The 23,821-nt window shown below is 41.9% G+C and overlaps 1 protein-coding gene across 3 annotated transcripts in view; it reads right to left on the bottom strand.

Annotated features, from left to right (window-relative positions):
* The window catches only part of gulp1b (GULP PTB domain containing engulfment adaptor 1b), a 428,880-nt gene that overhangs the window by 49,228 nt on the left and 355,831 nt on the right, over nt 1–23,821 (bottom strand). For all 3 annotated transcript variants that reach the window (XM_041200977.1, XM_041200978.1, XM_041200979.1), the window contains 3 exons: nt 23,649–23,786; nt 20,352–20,468; nt 11,300–11,392 (listed from right to left, as the gene is read on the bottom strand). In XM_041200977.1, the coding sequence (XP_041056911.1) occupies nt 11,300–11,392; nt 20,352–20,468; nt 23,649–23,786 (348 nt within the window). The remainder of the gene's footprint in view (nt 1–11,299; nt 11,393–20,351; nt 20,469–23,648; nt 23,787–23,821) is intronic.

Raw genomic sequence — 23,821 nt, 5'->3', positions numbered from 1 at the left:
CCCCAAGGGACTCCCAATACTTCTCTCGCTCTCCCCCAGCATGGTATACCTCAAACCCTCCCCATGTGACTTCCCCAACTTCCTCACCAGGTCCGACCCGTAACCAACTGCCCAATCCCCCCAAATGCCCGACACCCCCATCCACTGACTGGCCAACACCAACACACCATCACACCCCCCAACATTGGCTGAAATCCCCTCCCCCAACCATCCCCATTACCCCTGACTAGCTGACTCCCCCAATCCCAAAATCTAACCACTTACCCTGACTTGAAAGTAACTGGACCTTTAAACTCAACTGATTTACAGCAGCTGTGGCTATAAAAAAGGGGGGTGGCCTCGTTGCCTCCAATTTTGAAAGCCTCAGGAGCACACTGCCCTGCACAGTTCTCATCTGGCCTGAGTCAGAAAGTTGGGCGCACCAGGATCGAAAAAATTTCAAGATAAGGAAATAGGAGCAGAGCAGCAATCTGGCTATGACTGCCACTCCGCAGAAGTTTAAGCCCATTATATTTTTCGTTCGGATCATTTGAAAATGAATGCAAACTATTCGAAACAGTCAAATGATGCAATTGGGAGGTTATAGTGACGCCTTGTGGCAGGACACAAAGTAAATGGTAATTTTTTAAGACTGCACTTCTAGGATGGGCAGTCCATAATTGTGTTCAAGACCTCAATTTCCATCAATGCTTCAAGACCAGCTAAAATTAAAATGTTAAAAAGCCAGTCTTCTGTGTAACTAGATAGAAATGGTATGATGCTGCTTCCAGAAAATTTAATAGAAAGGATACTTAAGTAATTTGGATACCAGCAGAAAGTGACCAAACATATAACATTGTGATTTAAGTTAGTCTCTCTTATGGTGAGGGTAGGTGTAACTAAAGTCCAGGTGTAATTAAAGTTTTATAGAAAACACTGCATATAGGTTCATGACTTTATGTTTTGTCAAGAAAAAAACCTATGACAACAAAGAGTAAGTTATTGTTAAAAAGGTTGAGTTTGGTGAAACTGCAACTCCAAAGGGTGCATTTCCTGCTGCCTGAATCAAAACTAGCACAGATCTAACAAGGACAAGAGGAGGCGAGGACTGCATCTCAGTCTAACATTTTTCCTTCCCTATGTCCATTTGCAATAGCTCTGCTGTCACCCTGGCTGAGTCTAACTTAGCACAGACCACGTGCAGATGCTCTGCACCACATAAATACTGCTTAAATATTTGTTAGGAAGGAGCTATATTAGTAAATTACAACTGAATGCAGTGCAGTTAGTAAACCTTCTGATACTTTGTCCATGAAAAACAAGAATTAACTGTACACGATAGCACACTGAAATCACTAACATAAATAAGATGTACCTTAAGGGTCATTTCTACCTTCAATCACTCAAGCATTCCCCAATATAGGAAAGCTGGTTATTCAATACACAATGGATATGTTTTAAAATAAAATATTTATATTCTGCAATGCTAAAAATAAGAGGCATAGAAATTCAATCAAGCTGCACATATTTCTTGGGCACAAAATGGCACCTAATCTTGGTCACAGTCATACGTTGTGAGAAACTGAGCATGTGCTGGTAGATGCAATGCAAGCCAAGTGTGGATGTGCAACTTTTCTGGATGGTCAGTATCAGGGCTTATAACCAAGTTTATCTTGAGTATAACAATGTATAATTCCCTATTCATACAACTGTTTTACAAATAGTAAATGCCAAATGCAGGAAAGTGTGTGTCACTTTTGAAATGCCCCCGTGGTGTGAAAAATTATCTGAACTATTTCTCTAATTGGCTCAAATGAGATAGATCAAAAAGTCCCAGGAAATTTGTGTTATTATAATGGTGTCAATTGCACGGGCCGATTTAGGGAGCTCAAGTCCCAGAGTTTTATGGCATAAGTAACTGCCACCATTGCTTATGCCATTCTGCGGTTTTCCTTGCCAAAATAGCTGAATAGAATATTATTACAGCTATATCATCATTAAAGTAAACAACAAAGTTGAATTTGTTCAATGAAAGCCAGAGATTACCACTCCAAATATGAGATCATTACAGAATGGCATGGGTGGGCTGAGTATACAGGAATCATAACAGGAACACACTTAAAAGATGCAATATTGTTCTATAATATCGTTGCTATGCAAATTCTAAATGTTCTGGGTCACATTGATCAAAGCTCACATTTTTTGCAAATACGTAATGCAAATGTGAATGTTATTTATATTTACTTCTTGCACTGCTAAATCCTGTAATCGGTAAGAAACTGAGGTAATCCTTGAAACACTGAAATTGCGATGACTGTTTTCTGCATTGGTTTCAAAATAACTTTTATGGTGTCAATCAGGGTAAAAGTACAGCAGTCATCTTAAAATCAGCAGTTCCCAGCTGCAGCTGAAATTTATTTGTATTGATATATTTTACTAATTTTCTGCTAGATATAAATAAATGAACTAATAAGTTATGTTGAAATTTCCACCATAAACAAGTGAACCATTGAATGTTTAACTATCCATTGGCTGCACTGCTTCCAATTTGCCACTATCTTTGTGGTGGCAAATTCAGTTTTTATTCATCAAATTGTGGCTAACATTCCTCCACTAGAGGATTGGGAGCACAATAGTCTAACCTATGCCGCTTGTGACCAATATCACCACAGCAGCGAATTCCAGACAATTAAAGTAAATTAACCATGCTGATTCACTTAAGCATAAACTGGTGGGGAAAAACCACAAAGCATAAACCTGCGTAAGACCAATGAATCAAATCTATCCAATCTTTTCTCGTTACTAAGTGGGAACAAGAATATATCAAACTAATCATGTCGCTCAGTTTTGTTTTTCCCCCGACTTCTTTGAGCACACATACAGGAGTAAATTTTCTCATCACTATTTGAACAACAAGCGGATGATTTGGACAATTTTTATCAATGGAAATAAAAATCAGGTTGTTTCTATAGTAAAATGGTCCCACTCTTTCCTCAACCAGCCAATTCCATATACACTTCAACATATTGAAACATCAGTAGTAAGTAAACTATTCAGTAAAGTCCCCTGACTCATGTTGGAATTCTGTTCAATACATTTTCACTACCCCCTTTCAGGTGTCAGCCATGGCTCAGTGGTAACACTCTCATCTCTGAATCAGGAGGTTGAGGATTCAATCCCCACTCCAGATATGTAATCATGTAATTTAGTTTGACACCTCAGTGCAGTACTGAGGAAGGGTTGCACTATCAGACATGCCATCTTTTGGATATTAAACCTTGTCTGCCCTCTTGAGGTGGTTATGAGAGATCCCATGGCACTTCTTGAAAATGTGCAATGTCTTAGAAACATTTATTCCTCAAACAATTTCAATGGGACAGATTTATCTGTTCATCACTCTCACAGTTGTTTATGGGACCTGGCTGTGTAAACTGACTGCTGTTACATACTACAACAATAATGGTTATACTTCAAAATTATTTAATTGGCTGTAAAGCACTTTGCGACATCCTGAAATTGTGAAAGGCGCTACATCAATCCAAGTTCTGCCTTGCTTTTTCTCTCTCAGAAATCTCAGGTTGAATTTTGCTTCTTCCCTCATAATATTTTTTGGGGACTCTCAGTGTTATCTCTTCAATGGATCATTCAGTTCTTTCACAGATATTCCCAACACTGCCTTTGATCAGGCCTGAGGATTTCCTGGCTGTCTCTGATACAAGTACACCAGGAAGTAAACAAAATAGATGAAAGCCACTGATTTACAATTTCCGGAAAAACACAGCCAGAATCACATTATTTTCATAAGAGTGCCCACTGCTTAGTCCAGGCACATTCATGTGAACACAATTTGCATTTGTTATAGTTGAAAAAGCTGATACGTGAAAGACACTACTAACTGAAAATTATTAGGGGGAGGATCTTCCCCCTCGTTGGCTCAGCCTGGGAGTGGCCGTGCAACAGTCCGCAGCCCACCATCGGGCCCCGACTGCAATTTCATGCTGGCTGACCAATTAATGGCTGATCAAAAGATCGCGAGAGTGCGCAATGACTTTGGGACACTCGCCTGACGTCATCACGCACGATTTCACTCCTGTTCGAGTCAGGTGCGCGCCCGTCCATGGGACCAAAAATCCTGCTTTAGATTTGCTACAAACAGCACTGATTTAAAAGTTAATTAACCAGTTGCTTGTAAGCTACTTTTAAAGAAAGACATTTTGCACAAATTGTATAATTTTGCATTTGTGGTGTCTCATTACCATTTCTTTTTGCCTTGCACCATCATCCCTTATGTCATTTAATCAATCCTATTGTCCACCCTATCACAAAACTTTCCCATTGCTCTTTCATTCTTCCCATCCTTTCCACTTTTCTCTGGCACAGCACTTGTTTAAAAACAGCTAGATTTCTAACTTTACTGGTTCCTCATGAAAGGTCACAGACTTGGCATGTTAACCCTGTTTCACTCCCCACAGGTGTTGCCTAACCCAACGAGTGTCTTCAGCATTTTCTGATTTTCTCTCAGATTTCCAGCATTGTTTTTATTTGTAGACATAGGGTGGAATTGTCCCAGATTTGCACTAAGTGCAGTAGCGGGTGTGCAGAACGACATTTTGCTCATCGGACGCGATGGCGGGTTTTCATGCCGTATCGTCCCGAACTCGCCACGTTAGTTACGCATCACCTCGCCGCTTCATCACGCTGGGCGCCATATTTAAAGTCCAGCCGCGCGCACCACATCTCAGTGCTTCCAGCCCACGACTGCTGCAGGGAAGATGTCCACAAAAGGCAAAAAGACAGCAGACCCCAAGTTTAGCGATGTGTCACTGGAGTGCCTTTTGGATACCATGGAGGCCCACCGGGATGTCCTCTACCCCCACTCTGGCTGCAGGATGGGCAGCGGCGTGACCAACCAGGCTTGGGAGGTGGTGGCAGCGGTGGACAGCCATCGGGTGCCGCCAGAGGATGAATGATCTCCTCCGTTCCATCAGGATAAGTCACTCTTCTCATCACTGTCAACTCACACTCACAAACCCATCACACATCCACAGGGCCCTCACTCACTGTCGGTTCAATGGTCATCACCATTCACTCCCTCACACACACCTGCATTGCTCTCATCCCATCCATGGGAACACTCAGCAACCACACATGCCAGACGCACTTATCATCTGGCCTGGCAGGCGTGCTGCTCACACTATCTCCATCTCTGTTCATGCAGGGCAAGCTGGCACTCAACAAGAGGGAGAGGTCGCAGATTGGTGGAGGAATGCCTGAAATCAAGGTCCTCATGGACTTTGAAAACAGAGCCACGCAGGTGGCCATGAGGATCTGGACCGTCCCTGTGCTGACGGTGAGGTGGGTGGTGCTCTACCAAGTGAGGATCCAGCAATGCAACATCCATCAGACAGCCATGCTGTGAGTGAAATGTCCTGTTTCACAAGCCACTGCCATGCACTAATTATCTCTCCTTGCTTCCGTAGGCATGTCTGGGAAACAGCTGACAGAATCCATGACCCAGGGCCTCTAAGCAAGACCCGAAGAAACCTCTGAAGTGAAATCTGGAGGCATCCTGCTTGAAGTTCTGTCACAGCGCTCACTCACACCCTCCACCAGCGCAGAAACACATACCTCAGTGGGACCTAGCTTTAGGATAGCCCCAGCATCACAATCTGGTGAGCACATCACACTGTCTGACCCACAGTAGGTGGCGGCAGGAAATTCCCAGGTGTCTGGAACTAGGGGGACTGCTGGAGACCAGAAAACTGCTGTGTCCAAGTCAGCTGACAAGCCTCTGGACTCGGTCATGTCACAGTCGCTGGAGCTGCAAAGGCAAGCTTGGGAACACCAGGAAGGGATGTCTGCTGCACTCTTCATATTGCAAAGCATGATGGAGGAGTCCGTCCGCCTTCACTCTGAGGTGATAATGCCGGCATGCCAAAGCACTGAGGTCAACACCGGTAGGGTGGTGGCCGCCAGGGAGACCTTGGTCTAGAGTATTGGTCCTGCACGGCTATGCAGGTTCAACTCCATTGCTGATGCCATAGTGGGCCTCCAACAGTGTGTACGCGAGAGGGGTGCCGGGCAGCTTGATCTCACTCCAGCTACCCCTTCTCCTCAAGGAGTCAGCCTGGGGCCCTCTGGCACCCATATGGGGGACGATCGGCTGATGGACACTCCGGGCCCATTCATCCACGTGACTGCAGGAGCGTCCGGCCCAACTGAATCCCCTCTTCCTGTCACCTCAGCAGCTCCAGCTCCACAGGCTGAGGAGGGTGCCACTGTCACAGAGCAGGACCCTGAAAGTGGGCTGGGACCCTCCGGAGGATGCCGGCTGAGGTCATCACAGGCAGCGCGTTGTAGTCAGCAGACTGCCTCCGCCTCTGCTGTGGATGTCCGGGGGGCACCAAGACGTAGCAGCAGAGTTAGAAAGTTAAGAAGAATTACTTGCACAGCTTGAGCATGGGTGTTAATCACTTGTACATAATGTTCACTATTGTAAATAAACTTCCAAGAATATCTCCCTGCCTATGGTTCCTTGTTCTGATGAGCAGTGTTCTTGTCACTCAGATGTGAAACCTTTCTGCACAAGATAAAGGCAGGTGTCTCAGTCCAGGGCCTCTTCCCTGTGCTTTGTGCAGCCTTCAGACTAAAGTGATGGTCCAGCCTCATTCTCACTGGACACATTACTGATACCTGCACCTCGATGGTGCTTGTCATTGCTGCTAGAATGTAGTTGGCAGGTGTCACAGAGTTCCATCATTCTCTCTGTGTGCTCTCAGCACCTTTAAGGTGGGACTGGTCCCCATCTCTTCAGCATCTACGTTCCTGAAGGATTCAAGTGCTGAAGGCAGACAAAGGATCAGATGCTTCTAAGACGAATCTATGATATGACCCTGATCACAGGGCGCAAGCAAGCTGCCCTCGGTTAGACAGGAGTCAGACATCTATAGAGTGTCCTTACTGCATATCATCATCATCCTCCTGCAATCTAGCGACTATTAGGGCCTCCACTGAATCTCCATGACAGGAGCATTATCACAGAGGGTATGTGCGCTGCCATTCACCAGACTGGAGTCAAACTTTCACAGATGCAATTTGAGGATCTATGGAGTCTCCTCACTGCATGTTGTCATCATCCTCCACAAATATAGCAGCTATGAGGGCCTCCCGAACACACCTGCCTCATTTAGCCAGTGCGATGGCCTCATCCCCACCATTGTTGCCTTTGAGGGCCTCCTCACCCTCATCTCCATCGGTGTCCTCTTCATTGGAGGAGACCTACGGCTCCTCCCCCCATTGCAGCCACATGTTGTAAAGGACACAGCAGACGACGATGATGTGTGACGCCCTCTGTGAACTATATTGCAGGGCTCCACCAGACCGGTCTGGGCACCAGAACCTCATTTTCAACATCCCGATGGTTTGCTCCACCAAGTTGCAAGCTGCTGCATGAGCCTCATTATAGCGTCGCTCTGCTGCAGCCTGAGGCTGCTGTACGAGTGTCATCATCCACGGCCACTGCCTTATAATCAGGAATCTCAAAAGTGACATTAATGCAAATGGGTAATTATAATATAACTTTATCAACAGTAATGACTGCTAATTTTAAAAGTGGATGCTTTAAGTGGTGGAAACTGTAACAATGAACACTCTCACAATTTTTTGAAATTAAGAAAAAGCATTTTCAATTATTAAACTACCATAAATCAGTGATCCTTGTGATATAGTGCATTCTATATAATGTAAAAGAAAGCATATTCTATATCATCATGAGAATTGCCACCGGAGATACATTTTCACATATACACAAAGGTAATCAAGGCTGAGAATAATCTTAAGGTGAAGCAGAAGACAAACAAGACCAGATGCACAAATGTAGTTCACTGTTCATGTTAAAATTGTACAATTTTTATGTCAGCATTATAAATTCCTGGAACAAAAATATAAAATGCTGAAAATACTCAAGTCACGCAGCATCTGTAGAAAGAGAAACAAAATTAAACTTTCAGGTTGATAACCTTTGATCAGAACTAGATAAAGTTAGAGATGTAACAGGTTTAAAGGAAGCTCAGAAGCTGGGTGAATGGGAAAGAGATGAAAGAACAAGAGGCTAAGTTTGTGACAGGGTTCCTAGCTCTTACCCTCCCTCCCAGAACCACAACAGGATTCCCGCTGTGCTGACCCAACCAGCTTTCACACTCATTACATCATCCTTTGCTATTTCCGCCACCTGATTATTATGTCATTATTTTGCCATTACCAAACATCTTCCTCTTTCTTCTTCTTTGAGCATTCCAAAGGGAACATTTCCTTCTCAATACCCTGGTCCAATCCTCAATCACCACAACCACCAAACACCCCCACTCCCCTACCCACCCACGCCATCCTTGTCCCATGGCAGCTTCCCATGTAAATGTAGGAGAGCCAACACCTGCCCTTTTACCCCCTTGCTCTCCACCATCTAGGGCCCTAAACACTCCTTCCAGGTGAAATGCTGATTTACTTGGGCTTCTTTCAATTTATGGGACTGTATTTGCTGCTCACAATGTTTCTCCTCTGCTTTGGGGAGACCAAGTGCAGATTGGGTGATTGGTTTGTGGAATGCCTCTACTCAGAGCGCAAGCATGACCCTGAGCTTCTGAATGTCTGTCATTTTAATTTTCTGTCCCATTGCCATTCTGATCTCTCTGTCCTTAGCTTCCTACACTGTTCCAATAAAGATTTTCAGAAACTTGAGGAATAGTACTTCAGCTTTCGATTAGGGACTTTACAATCTTCTGGACTCAACACTGAGTTCAACATTTTCATATCATAATTATACTCCCATTTTTTGGACTCCAGCTGTTGGTAATGATTCTTTAGCTGCTTTTTACAGCTCCCCCGACATACCATTTTTTCTTTAATGGTGCTAATATTTTTGCTTTGCACCATCATTCCTTTTGTTATTTAATATCATCTACTTTCCATCATTTTGGACATTCTTATTTACTTCCTCCTCCTCTCCCTATTTCCCTGCTTCTGAGCTTGTTAAATTGCTTTAGATCTCTAACTTTTTCCAGTTCCGATGAACGGTCATCAAACTGAAATATTAACATTTTGTTTCTTTCTTCACAGATGCAGCCTGACCTGACAAGTATTTCTGACATCTTCTGTTCGTTTTTCCTGGGCAGCATTTTCCCGTCAGTGAGCTCGCCGACGTATAAAATGACGCATGGTGATGTTGGGCGGTTGTCCTGACGTCACCGCACGTCATTCAGACATTCAGTTTGGCAGGCATGCAGCCAACTCGGCTACACGCCTGCCGAACTGTCAAAGGCCTGTTAAAAAGCAATTAAAGTAATTAACTGAGCTGTCCGTCCAACCTTAAGGTTGGCGGGCAGGCAAAGAGCCCAGACGGCCTCCGCATTTTTCATGAAACCTCATCCATGGGCGGGAGGAGGTTTCATGAAGGGTTTATTATTTAAATAAAAAATTTTGAAATAAATAATGGACATGTCCCAGCTCATGTAACAGTTTCACATGAGGAGACAAGTCGTTAAATTTTTTCCCCACCTTCATTCAAATTTCCATAACTTAAACAAATCTCCCTGAGGAACTTCTGTGCTTCAGGGTGATCTCTGTGCTCTTTTGCATGCATCCCCATCCCCTACCGGCACAGGGAGCGCTCAGCGCTTCTGGGCGCGTGTCATGATGGGCGGGCCAACATAAAATGGTGACACGGACAGGATTGGGGGCACCAATTGGGTTCACCCCTGGCCCTGCACAACCCCCCTGGAAATTTCTGGCCCATATTTCCAGCATCTGCTTTTACATTATAAATTCTTGCATTCTCATTTAAAATGGAGCGTGCTAATGTGAACTCATCAGGCTGTAATTTCACCCTCCAGCCACTGGTGGCATTGCAGTGCAATTATAAATGCGGAAACAAATTTATAGTTGACAAAATTGATAACTAGTGCACACTTGTGATAATACTGTATGCATGTGTGTCCATGGGTGTGTAAACAAATGAGCTGGACTCAAGTACTGAGGGCACAACATCAAATGGCACAAAATGGTGGCCAAGATTATAACGGCTATGGAGATGATAAACAACCTCAGGATGACAAAATGGTAATATATTAAACAACAGATGTTGAAAATAAAAATGAAATGCAGAGAGATGTGAGTGGACATATTTTAGGAGAAAAATGAGAGGAAAAGCATCTAAAAGGAAATGGTAAACCTTTAAGAGGAGCAGAATGCAAAGACACTTGAAGGTTCAGATACACTGATCTTTCAAAAATGAATCCAAGGTTGCCTAATAAGTACTATGCTTACTTAGTTCCAAACTGCAGAGGCTCACCAGCGTGTAAAGATTCCTTCATTGCACTCATGACTTGAAAGATGCAATTCAATTTTAAATCCAGATATTCCTTTAATATTTTAATTATCACAAGTATCTGAATGAAAAGCTTTAAGCATCTAAGATGATGCTGCCACAGCTCTCAATGCCATGCCATCAAATTGAGAGAATAAAACAAAGGAAATGTGAAAGCAACTTGCTTCATTGACATCTTTCCAAACTTTCCAATACATGGCAATATTATCTATGTAGTGATCTGTGTGACACCAAGCTAGAGATGGCAAAAATAGCAGAAGATGATCTGTAGAATTTGGGAGCTGGTTAGATGTAAATCACTTCATAGTAGATGGTTTTTTTAAATAACAAAACATGTTCAAAAGCAGGATTCAAATTTAAAACCTTTTTCATTAAATATCTTTGCATCATACAAGGTATTAGGTTTATCGAATCGTTCCTTTTAAGCTGACACTTGTAAATGGTTCTGAAATGGATTCATCTCTTCAAAAAGAGCTTAACATTATTTGAGAAGATGGTGAAGAAGCATTCAACTTAATTACCAGATCAAGTCAAATGTTTTACAACAGAAGTGCAACCATTAAGGCCATACTCTAGGCCCTACAGCATAAGGCTAAATAAGAACAATAACATTTAAAAAAAATACTTTTCCTGAATAAATTGCACCAAAACAGTTCCACAACAAAATGATAAACATAAACTCATTCATTATTTTAGAAACTTACATTTCAACAACAACTGTAGGAAAAGAGGGTTGCATCATTAAAAAAAAACCTTCTTTGATTACAGGTTTTGGGAAAGATTACAAAAGTTTCAAAAGGTTTTGAGATATGTAAACCCACTGCAAGGAAGCTTTCTCTATTAGAATGAGCTGTAGTACAATCTATACTACCAAATATTAAGTACTTTAATTGCAGATTAAAAATAAAAGGGATAAGTAACCACATTTTTTGTACTTACTGGTGATGATGGACCTTGAGTTACCTTGACATTAATTTCCATCTCCTGAACTTTCTTTTTCAATTCAATATTCTCGGTTTCCAATTCCTGAATCTGCAAAATAACTTTATTTTTGAAACTGTACAACGATGGTCTCAAAAATTTTACCATATAAACATGTCCATGTGCATGAAACAGACTTACAAACTATAATTGCCTGATTTTGGCAAAGAAAGAAAGACTTGCATTGGAGGAGACCTAATGTGCATGAGGGACTGGGATACATCACGACAATCAATATCAATGAAAAAGCTAGTGTTTTGTACAGGTATGCAGCAGGCTCTATAGGGAAGAGCTTGAAAGAAAGTAATCCTTGGTTTTTGGAAGTCCCTGATTGGTATTCCATTTATATGTAATGAAATGTACTGCTTGTAGACAGGAAACTGCTGGTCCATCCTTCCTTCCTTCCTCTTTCGACTTTTCCAATGTTGCATAGGGTCCATTACAACGCTGGTTGATCACCTTCATATCAACAATCAGTTTTTGGGTTTGGCGAGTGGTTTTACAGCTGGTTGCCCTTCCTGCTACTAATCGTTTATCAAGGCTGGGAACTGACATTGATGCACGCTGGCTTGCTACATCAGTGTCTGGGTTCTAAAGTGCTGCTCCAAAATCTACTAACATTTTATAGAAACTAATTTTTTCCTTCGAACCAAATTTGGAATCTTCAATTCCCACAGAAAACCAGACTAATAATACATCTGTACATTGATCATTATAAGATTGGAGCAATTTTGTAACAAGGGGTAAACTGGGCACAAATAGCAGTACACTAGGTCTGCTGGGCAATCTTAAAATTACAAAACCATTGAAAATTTGAAATTAGCATTCCAAATAATTTAAGCGCAAGAGAACAACAAGAACGACTTATATTTATATAGGGCCTTTAAGGCGCTTCACAGAAACATTACAAAACAAAATATGACACCGAGCCACGTAAAAAGATGTGTCACTACAGCCTTGGTCCAAACAAGAACTCCAGATGTGAGGTAACTGTACTTGATGTCAACATAGTATTTGACTGAGTGTGGCATCAAGGAGCCTATATAAAACTAAAGTCAATGGGAATCGGGGGGAAACTCTCCACTGGCTGGAGTTGTTCCTAGCACAAAGGAAAATGGTTGTATATGTTAGAGGCAAATTACTGCAGAATTAAGACACTGCTGCAAGAGTCCCTCAGGGTAATGTCCTCGGCCTAAACATCTACCGCTGCTCCATCAGTGATTTACCACGATCATATGGAGAAAAATGTAGATGTTTGCTGATGACTGCCCAATGTACGCTTCCATTTGCAACTTCTCAGATAATGAAGTAGTCTGTGCCCACAAGTCCAGCAAGACTTGAACTAGGGCTGATAATTGGGAAGTAACATTTGTGCCATGCAAGTGCCAGGCAAAGACCGTTTCTAACAACAAAGTCTAAACAGCTTGTCCTGACATTTAATGGCGTTACCAACATCAAATTTTCCACCATCAATACCCTGGGGGTCAGCATTGACCAAAAAACTAACTGAATGAGCTACATATAGTCAGGAATTACAACAGCAGGACAGAAGCTGGGTATTCTGCGATGAGTGACTCACCTCATAACCCCTCATCTGCAAGACACAAGCTGGAATGTGATGGAATAATCTCCACTTACCTGGATGAGTACAGCTCCAATAACACTCAAAAAGCTTGACACCACCCAGGACAAAGCATCCTGCTTGATCAACATCCTTCCATCACCCTAAACATTCATTCCCTCCATCAGCGGCACACAGTGTCTGAAGTGTATACCACCTACAAGATGCACTGCAACAACTTGCCAAGGTTTCTTCAACTGCACTTCCCAAACTTACAACCTCTAGAACAAATACAAGGACAGTAGGAACTTGGGAACACCAACACCTCCAAGTTCTCCTCCAATTCCACACAACTCTGACATGGAAATATATTGCCCTTCCTTCATTGTCACTGGGTCAAAATCTTGGAACTCCTCCCCTAACAGCTCTGTGGGAGTTTCTTTCATCACATGAACTGCAGCGGTTCAAGAAGGCAGCTCACCACCTTCTCAAGGGCAAATTTGGATGGGCAATAAACACTGGCCTTGACAGAAACACTCACATTCTGTGAATAAGTAAAATAAAAAGATCTGTAAGTGCTTGAGATGTTGATTTGCAGCTGCAGAACAGATTGTCCATCCTCAGATTTGGAGATACAACCCGCAGCTCATCCTTCTCAGGCCAGTAGCCGTCAATGAGATAATCCACTTTAATTTCATGGGGTCCAACATAGAAAACAGTTATTTATCCATTTGGACACTCACATAATACTTGGAGGCTGTGATTAACAAATGCTTCAAGCCTCCAAGGAGTATACTTTGTAGTGTCTTAAAGATGCCATTGTAATGAATTGGTGAGAACCCACTTTTCTGCTTTAATTTATATATAATAAAACTTATGAAAAAGTGATGTGTTTGACTGTTGGGTGACTGAGGTATCCCATAAAAAGTGAATGCATCATTTAATATGACAGAAAGATGCTGCCATGAACTCTGAAGAAGAGTCATACAAACTCGAAACGTTAACACTGTTTCTCTCTCCACAGATGTTGCCAGAACTGCTGAGTTTTTCTAGCATTTTCTGCTTTTATTTCAGATTTCCAACATCCACAGTATTTTCCTTTTAACTGTTATAAGGGTTTGGGCTTTCCCATGAAAAACTAAATCAGGATACTGGTTCTTATGGGAAGGTATCTCGTATGAGATTTTCTAATGATTCTTGTCACAGACATAGAATTACCCTTAAACCAGTACAGTTGATTCAATGTTCTTCCTTCACTGAGCCTTGGGTCCTCCTATTCTTAATTGGTCTGACATAAGGAGGGGTAAATAACTGAAACTGTGTCCATTGATGTCACTCTCCCTCACTTGCAAGGCCTACATGCTTGACTGGCAGGCATGCACTGTGCTCCTCTCAGGGAGTTGCGAATGGGCAGGAATGTAGCGTGTGTGATGTGTAGGTGAACCTGCATAATCACATGTCACTTCCAACCATTCTTGCCACATACATGCTAAGTTTCCAGTTGGTGGGGGCAGGGGCAGTTAATACCAAGGCCAAAACGTTTGAGCATTTTTGTAAAATTTTAAACAGCAATGCTCAGCCTTTTGTCATGCTGGGTCACATAGGTATGCCTGAGGAGTCATATTTAATGTTTAAATCACTGTCAACATTAATTTGCATATATTTCAATTTGGAAGTACTAATGTACACTGAAGCAGGAACTTTAATGAGGTGCTGATATACGTGTCTTGTTCACCAATGATATAACTGTGCAAAAATCAACCCTTTCCAAACCGCCAAACACACAAAAATCAAATCACCAACGAAAAAAAAATGTGCAAATTGGACCAAGTTGTCTTGATTTTGAGGGTTGCACTGCAAATGCACAATGCCGCATGTGGCTTTAGAGGTAAAGGCTGGACACTTGCTGTCTTAATGTGTTTTCAAACTATCGCTTACTACAATTTGTCCCATTCCCCAAGCTAATAGAAGCTGCATCAAGTCTTGAGGATTAAGTCATGCTATCAAAAGTGAACTGGGTTTATCAATCAAATGCGTTCAGATCAAGTTCAAGGTGTGTCAACAGTGATGAAAGTCTTTGGCAAATCTTTTCAGTGTTTACACACAGCAACATAAATAATATCATCCATTATACAATGCATTCAACTGCATCATTGATTGCAAGTACATAAAACAAATCATAAAGTTAACTCCTATGAAAATTGCATTATAAAATTACATGCTGAAGCATGAACTTTCTTTACATCCTATATGGTAGCTATAAAACTGAACTTTTGTAATAGGGTACTTCAAGGACTATACATAGCCTAACAACACTCAAACATAAGTGATGCTCAATTGTCCTTTTGTCTTGCTTGAGTTTAAAGGAACTACATACATCTGCACAATCACATCTGTCCAAATTTAAAATTCCTTCCTCCTGATGTGCCACAATATTAAAAATTCTAGCATGCAAAATATGTGCCTCAACCATGTTTGATACAGCTGTGCAAGAGTAAAACAGAAGGGTGTAGCCAATTCTTGCACTGTTAGTATGAGTTTATGTCAGCTCATGGAAATGATGACATAAAAAAAGGACACAGGCTCACATCGCAGGCAGGATTCTCTGGTCTTCACACTAGCGGGCATCACTGAGGGTAGACCCGTCCCATCTGTGGCTGGAAAATCCTGCCTCACGTCTCTGCAATTTTTCTGATAACATGCATTTGTGACAAGGTTGGTGCATTATTGCAAATGACAAGGAAGTGGCACGAATCAACAGTCTTAAGGCCATTTCTGCATTGTTTCTTTTTCCCTACTGACCCTTGAGTTTTCATGGGTTTTTATCCCAATTAGCGTATTTTTTAGTTTGTCTCCACCACCAATCATTATTTGAATAAATATGCAAATGCGTGACTCGCAAATAATGGCTTGAGTTTTGCGGTCAGCAGCGAGAGTCAACACTGCACCGCTGATATTGAATAAATCTCCACATGAACCTACCCCGATCCCAAAGGCTAGAATTTCGACTGCCTTGAGGGAGGATTCCCTCCCTGCGTGGGTTGCAGCAATGCCCAGCAACACAGGCTAGGTTGGATAAAAACAACAGCCAGTTGTGGGGCATGGCTTTCGGCTGTACCACAAAGACTTAAAAAAGACAGTAAAAAGGCAGACAAAAAAACAGCAATGGTAAATTGGAAAATCATATTTCAGTATATATAAACAATTTTACGAAATTATAAATCTAAATCTATTTTTAAAAAGAACAATAATTTTGATCAGGTAAATCATTTTTTAAAAGTGACGTTTTAAATGTTTGATAAACCTTGCTAAAAAATTGAAGGTTTCACTTCTTAACAAGATTTATCAGATTTTAAAAAGGTTTTACGTTAAGGAAAGTTAAAAAAAAAATCGATGCTTTTAAAATGTGCGGACCTCCTCATTAAGTACTTATGAACTGATGGGGGCTGTTTACACCTGAAAATACAGGCGCTAAATTTAAAAGTAGAATTACTTCCTAATTAGTGGGAAATTTGCTCAAATTCATGCCAGTTCCATACTTGTCGTGTGAAGTAGTGAACCCTTAGGAGCAGCATTGTTAACCCACTGCAACATTTGGATTAGCACAATACGGTGTGCACACATTAGAGGTTGTGGGGCCTCTCCGATGTTCAGTAATGTCAAAGGTTAAATGTGCCATTGCTCTGGCACTGCAACATCCAGCCCAATCTATTAGCGCATTTCTATTCTGAGGCTAATACCTGTTCCTAACTGTTTTGATTAAATTGACCTGAAACATTAACCTTTGTTTCTATTTAAAAGATGCTGTCAATCCTGATTACTTCCAGAATTTTCTGTTCTTATTACCTGTTCTTAACTGTTTGGAACAGATTTACTCCAGTGCATAGCAATTTGCCCCAAATTCTGCCCCAGGTCCACAAGTTAAAAATAACATTAAAAAAATAGAAATGCTAGAAACTGAAATAAAAGGAAAAATAGACAGACCAATCCTTCCCAGGATGCAAGGAAGAAAACACATTAATATTTTAGATACATACCAGTTCTGATGCGAGGCTTACACGAAAATTATTAATCTGTCTTTTTAAATCCAGATCGAATCACTGAATATTTCCAGCATTTTGCCTTTTTATTGAAGTATTTTCTCATCCCATTTGAGGAATCTTATCAAACTTGCTTACCCAAGGTTAAAATGCCCTTTAGTTGCTGCTTCTCTTCCTAACTCTACCCACAAAATTTTGGGGAAAAAAAACCTTATCCACCTCCAAAAGCTATCCGGTATGGCTGTTCTGTGCTTACATTTTGGCTTTCATTTGGATCTGAAGGGATTCGGAATATAATCATAATTCCCTGATTTTTAAACTTGAATTAGGGAGGGCAATTCATGAAATGGGTGAAAAGTCATTGTTATACTTACCACAAATGGCCACAATTATCACTTGCAGTTTCAAGTGCATTAATAAAAGGGTAGCCTGCCTGGTTTTTGACATCAGTCACAGCAGCAGTTTCACACACATCTACCCCTGTAATGGCTGCGCAATTTAATCACCCTGATTTTTCAGTGCAGGGGCCATGGTTTGTGACATGTCTGTGCCTGTTCAGATCAATGTGGGTAAGGCAAAAAATTGGACTACTCATTTCATCTGCATTATTTCAGGGCAAGAACTTGGGCCACATCCAACGCTGGTCTCTTCTTCTTAATTCTGCCAGAATAATCAAAATACAGAACAGTACTCGGACAGCGCCGGTGTGCTTTATTTTTCTTAAAGGCAGAAATGGTGTTTTATCTTTCTTGAAGGCAGGCTGCCTCTTAAAGGGAAGATAGAGAAAAAAAGATTACTACAGTGGGAATTCCTGAAAAAAATTTACACTTGGGATGCAGTGTTGGAGGGATTTGTTATGCTAGTGGGCAGGACACCATTGTCCAGCAGGGATCCAGGAGACTCTCAAGGACCATCCTCAGAAGGGAGTGGAAGCAGATGACCAGAATGCGAAACTCCTTTTAAAGAGGTTAATCAATTTCTAGACCCAAGGGAGGTAGCAGCAGTTCCACATTAATTACTTCACCCGGGTTGTCAACATCAGTGAATGCAACTGCCATCTCCTACCTACCCCAACAGCACCCTCTCGCATGGCTCAATGTACCACACCCCCATCAGTCAGACAGAAGCACTCCCTGGCTCTCAGGACCCGTGTCCAAGATCGAGGTACTCCACCTCACATTCACACATGTACCAATGCTTCCAACCACGCAGCCATGACTGAATGTGAATAACTCCCACTATTCAGCTATGGCTTGGATGTCGGCCAAACACAGGACTACACAACCTCTGTTATTCTGCCCTCTCTTTTGCAGTACAAGGTGGCACACAACAGAAAGAAGCAGAACAGAACCAGCAGGAGACAAGGACACCTCTTTCTCATTAGCCCATGAAGAAGATAGCTCTCAACATCAAGCACTGGCCTTCCCAGCCTGTTGCATCAGCTATCGGAGAACACTGAGGATGATGGTGCATTTCAGCTTTATGCCCCTTCCCAATAACCTGCTCACCTCATCGTATTATCTGACATGTTGAGCAAATTGCAGATTGTGTGAAACTGGACCCCTTCCCTCACCCCAGCTTTCCACCCTTTGATTTCCTGCCTTGGCACACTAAGAACTGGCACCTGCTTAGCTGCAGGAGCCCAGGTGGAAGAGAGAGAGCAACAGCGAAGTACTAAAGAAAAGGCTACATCACTCAATCTGACATTTACAGCTCAGATGCCAACAGTACATACAGCTTGGAGGTTAGTAGAGAGCTGGAACCACCATGTGTTGAATCATCTGGGCACAAGTGGCCTGCAGCTAGGAGAAGGGTAAATGAAGAATCGTGTGCCAGCTCTCCAGGGGGAGTGGACGGGTGAGGTCATGCTGGGTTCTCCTATACAGGACTCAGATCAGGACTTTGATGGGGGTGACATACAGGAGCGTTGATGGCATGCACAATGAGATGTTCAGCACAATGGCTTGCCTGTGAGCAGCCTCCTGTCACTGTTGAGGAGTGTGAAAGAGTCTGGCTCCAAACTAGCAGAGGGCATAGCGCAGAGCTTTCCTCCTCCATAACCCCTGCTCAATCTCCTGGTGGTGCTGCAGATCCAGAGGCACTGTCACCACTGCCCCCATACCTCGGTGTGGACAGTGCGCCTACTCCTGTGCCATCCTTGTGAGGATGTGGCAACACTCTGTGGCAAATGTATTAAAACACCTCCAAAAACACTCGCGTGTGCTTCAGGCACTTTCCAGTGAAAAAAAGAGTTCCATAAATTTTACTCACCTGCAATGTGTATGTTTGGAGCTTTAAATGAAAGCAGGAATCATCATGGAAAATTCCTGTTTTTTTTTTCATTTCTAGGCAATGCAGATGTTGCCAGGGCTCATATTACCCAATATCCTGGGCCTGAATTTTTCAGCGGGCGTGTGGGGGTGGGCCCGACACAGCGACGCGTAAGATTATGCACGATGACGTCAGGCATGTGCCCCAATGTCATCGCGCTGTCTCATGATGTTTCGTTTGACGGGTGCGTGCCAGAGTCAGCTGCGCGTCCGCAGATATTAAAATGGCCTATTAAGGTCATTAAGGAAATAATTAATGTCATTGCTAATGCTGCCCGTCCAACCATAAGGTTGGCGGGCAGGCAAAAAGGCCAAGCAGCCTTCACGTTTTTCAGGAAACCTCATCCATGAGCGGGATGAGGTTCCTAAAGCTTTGGGGCATGCTTAAAAAAATTTTTAATCCATTCATTTAATAATTTCTATAGTGATTCAATCTTCCTGTGGCAGCTCTGTGCCTCAGGGAGATTGATGTGCTCTACCGCTGGCCCTTGCTCTCCTTCCTCCCCCTGCCCGCACAAGCGCTACCACTCACGTATTACACTGGACGGGCCTTAATTGCCTGCCCACGTAAAACGGCGGCGCGGAGCCAATCATAGGTGGTGGTTGGCTCCCACCCACCGACTGAAAAGATCAGGACCTCGTTTCACACCAGCTTGCTGTGCTGTATATTGTCAGGATATCATTGTTTCTAGTGGCTCTGGCACCCACAGGACTGCAGCCTAAGGTGCTGCCTGATCCTGGGAATGCAGGTAAATTGTGTCGATGGAAGCAGATGAATTTCTCACCCAAAGCATTTTTTCAATTAATTGTCTTTTGTTAGTACACAAAGTTGGATCGATAGCACTATAACATTCCTTACAAATATGTAGAGATAAACAACATTGTAATTTTATATTAATTTGATATGCAAATACGTCCAAAAGCTTTGAGAAGAAAAGGTTAATATAGAGCTGGAACCACCATGTGTTGAATCATCTGGGCACAAGCTGTTCACAGTTTACAATACTCTGGATTTATCAATTTAAAGTGGAATTTTTTTCAATGCATTACATTTGATACCATAACTAATTAAAACTCACTCGTTTCTGCAAACTGGCAATCTGTTTTCTTGTCTCAACATCTTTTCCTCCTGTTTCCAGAAATTTCTTGTAGGCTAAGTCAAAAGCTTGGCCAATAGTTAATGTTATTTCTTCAGCCTAAAACAGATTTAAAAAAATTCTCAACAGGTGTCTAAAAGTTTGATATTGCAACAGTAACTACACTTTAAAGTGCTTCATTGGCTGTAAAGTGCTTTGGGAAGTCCTTGGGTCATGAAGGGTGCTATATAAATTTCTTTTCCTCTTTGACACAAATTTCATGACAAGCATATTTATTGGAATTGGAAATAACACTAGTGATTGCATATTTGATTCAAACCACTGTATTAGTATGCAATGAGCATATATCAGAGTCTGAAAACTTGGTGATTCAACTTGTACAAAAGCAAACAACACATTTATAATCCTTCCTATCCTCACAGAACTGGGAATAACATGGCACTGTGACTCTTATATTTGGCTTAAATTGATTGATTTTCCTTTTACGACAGCCACTTGATTTTCTGATTGCATCGGTAATCACCATTTTCAGAAACCTTACTGATTCAATAGGTAAACATCATCCTTTTTAAAAGCTTTATCTAATATTTTATGATACATTTAAAGTTCAAAAAGGAAAACTACAGGAGACATTATATGTAATATAATCGCAAGCACACATTGATTATAATTCTGTTTGTAACAGTTTTTGCTTCCTTTTCCCTGGTTAGCACTGATTTACTTAGTGGCTGAATGCCAATGGAACTTTGTTAACATAATGGGTTGCCCTATGGAATCCTCCTTGTTTAATTTTTTGGTTGAAACACCACAGCAGAGGGATACCAGCTGGGCCCTAAAATGCTCATTCTTTCATTGTGACACCCTCACACCAACATTTACAGACAAAGGACATCAATTGGACTTGTCAGATGAGGCGGTGACATAACTCCACATCTACTGCAAGGACATATATAGCAAATAGGCAATGTGGCATTGGCACTCCTAGTAGGGTGTCCATTCATCCAGTTTTACACCAGACAGTCCAGTTTTCAGCTGGTCGGTCTCCTGTCTTGTACCATATGCCTTTATGCCCAGTATTTTTACTTTGAAACACCCAGCTTCTAAGAACCACTATTGCAAATTACATTAATATTAACCAATAATAATACTTAAAGTTAATTATTTAAAATCACAGTTATATTGGCCCTGCAAATGCCCACAAAGATTCTATTGGACCTATCCATCTGTGCATCCTGTTGACGCCCTTTTGGCATGTCTGTTGTTTGAACCATGAATAATGTACAGCTGTTGTCTTTATCATTTTTTTTGGATGGATTTTGTGAAAAATGCCATTAAAGAGGCAGAAAGGTCATTTTTTTTAACTAATAACAGACATTTTGAATCTCAGGCAAAGGTCATTCTATCGTGTCTAAAAAAATTAACTTGGCTGCTTTTGATATTCACTTAGGCATATGTACATCTGTACTAACATAATCAGGATATTCATTTAAAAAAATACTTTGTCCCATTCACATATTAAGCTGATCTATTTTCATGTTTGTGAGGGGACCTATATTTTTGGATTTTTGTCTGTGTGTTTTTGTAAGTTGGCAGCTGAGTCATTTGACTGTGCAACTTTCCCGGGGTCAAGGAACAAGGGAGCAGCAATCCCACCCACCGAGAGGTGCTGGCCATCAGAAGACAGCAGCTCTTCAGTGCTTCGCAGCACCACTGGGAAGGTGATTGCTGCTCTCCTTACTACACCCACCTGAGGCTTGGGATTGTTGATGGACCCAGGTGCAAGTGAGTAATGGTGGGAGGGGGCACAGCGTGAGGGTCATGGGATAGGAAGGAGGAGGGACTGTCAACTGCAAGGACAGGGGCCTGGCTGTTAGTGGGCTCCCCCCTCTTCCTCATGCTACGGGTCCCTTGATCATGCACTGAGTGCCTTTAAATAAGGGACTCCCCCACACCTACCTGCCACCCTCCCGCCTAAATAAATGCCCCTGCACCACCAAACTTGCCAGGGCAGACAGCATTAAGTTCTGCCGTGGATCCAAAAATGTGTTTTTAAACCAAACATTTTGGCCCAATGAAGCAAAACTAAATGATGAGTTCATAGCTTCAAAGTGTCAAAAGTATGAAAAGAAAAGGAAGATATCATTCCATGCCAAAGTCACTGCAGATTATTTTTTGTTGGTAACAGAACTTGTAGACTCGCCGAGGTCTGTACTTTTTATAAACACCTAGAAATTGGCAAACTTTGAGAAAAGCAACAAACCAGGCCAGGAAGCAGTGCTAGTTTCTAGTGCAAAGTATTTTTAAACAAGCATTAAAAAAAAATTGGCCCAACGAATCAAAACCAGGTAATTTCACAGCACAAATAGGCAGTTAATAACACACTTAATGCGTGATCAGAATATCTGGCTCAAATTATGCTAATACCATATAAGCAGCAGCCCCTCTCCGAGACTAGTTTAGTCACAATATGCAAGGATTTCAAGGCAGCTGCAGTAAAAAGAAATGATACACTGCCAAATGATACGTCCGTCAAACATTTTTGTTTAAATATTCAGGGAATGAAATCTCTTCCTGTTATAAAAAGCATGTCAAGTATGTGAAGAGGAAAGTACAATGCAAAACTTGTGCAGTCAAGTATACCTTACGCTTAGGGAAATCCAAGCACTTTACCCTCCTGATCAACAGCCTGCATTGGGAAAGTAAAGTACTGCCATCTCCTTGCAAAAAGGCATCTATCACCTTGTTGTATGGATAGTGTCACCCATTGCAATCTGCCATGAACCTGTAGTACAGAATTTGAGTGCCACCATAACCTCCACAGCCGCAGGCAGGACTGCACGTATCCTCCAGCTGTCAACAGTCAGTGCTCGAGCGTATCCTCTTCATACACTGCTTCTCAGTCACGTTGATGTAAAACATTGCATTTTAGGAAACCTGCAGGCTGGAAGGACTTCTTGTGCATTGTACCTTTTCATTCTTTCTTTAAACCTCCATAGGTCTGCCATGCTTCCTCTTGTAGCTTCTGCTGTTGGCAGCCTCAGCGGTAATCCCAGCAACAATCCCATCTTTTATGGTGTTCCTGAAGTTAATGAAGTCAAACAGTGCAGCTGCAGTTGCAGCTAGAAGCCCTAGTCCAGTAAACTGGATTTGAATGCCCATATGGCACCCACAACTTGTTGGATTAACAAATGTATTTTACAAAAAATACAAATATGTGTACAGATTCTAATGAAGGAACTTTGTCCTATAAGATAACAGTTCATTATGTTGCATACTTACACACTTTTCACTGTCAAACACGTAACACATGTGTTTATTTGACTCAGCATCCTTGCAAATAAAAGTAAATATCTTCTTGTCAGTTTTGTCATCAGCACAGAAAGATATTCGGTGTAACTGGCAATTATGCAGAATTTCCTGCAATGTAAACAAAAATTGCATATTTTAATCAT

The sequence above is a fragment of the Carcharodon carcharias genome, chromosome 12, assembly GCF_017639515.1.
Source record: "Carcharodon carcharias isolate sCarCar2 chromosome 12, sCarCar2.pri, whole genome shotgun sequence".
Classification (NCBI taxonomy): domain Eukaryota; kingdom Metazoa; phylum Chordata; class Chondrichthyes; order Lamniformes; family Lamnidae; genus Carcharodon; species Carcharodon carcharias.
The sequence above is the reverse complement of the archived record's forward strand: the minus strand, read 5'-3'. Positions and strand labels throughout refer to the sequence as shown.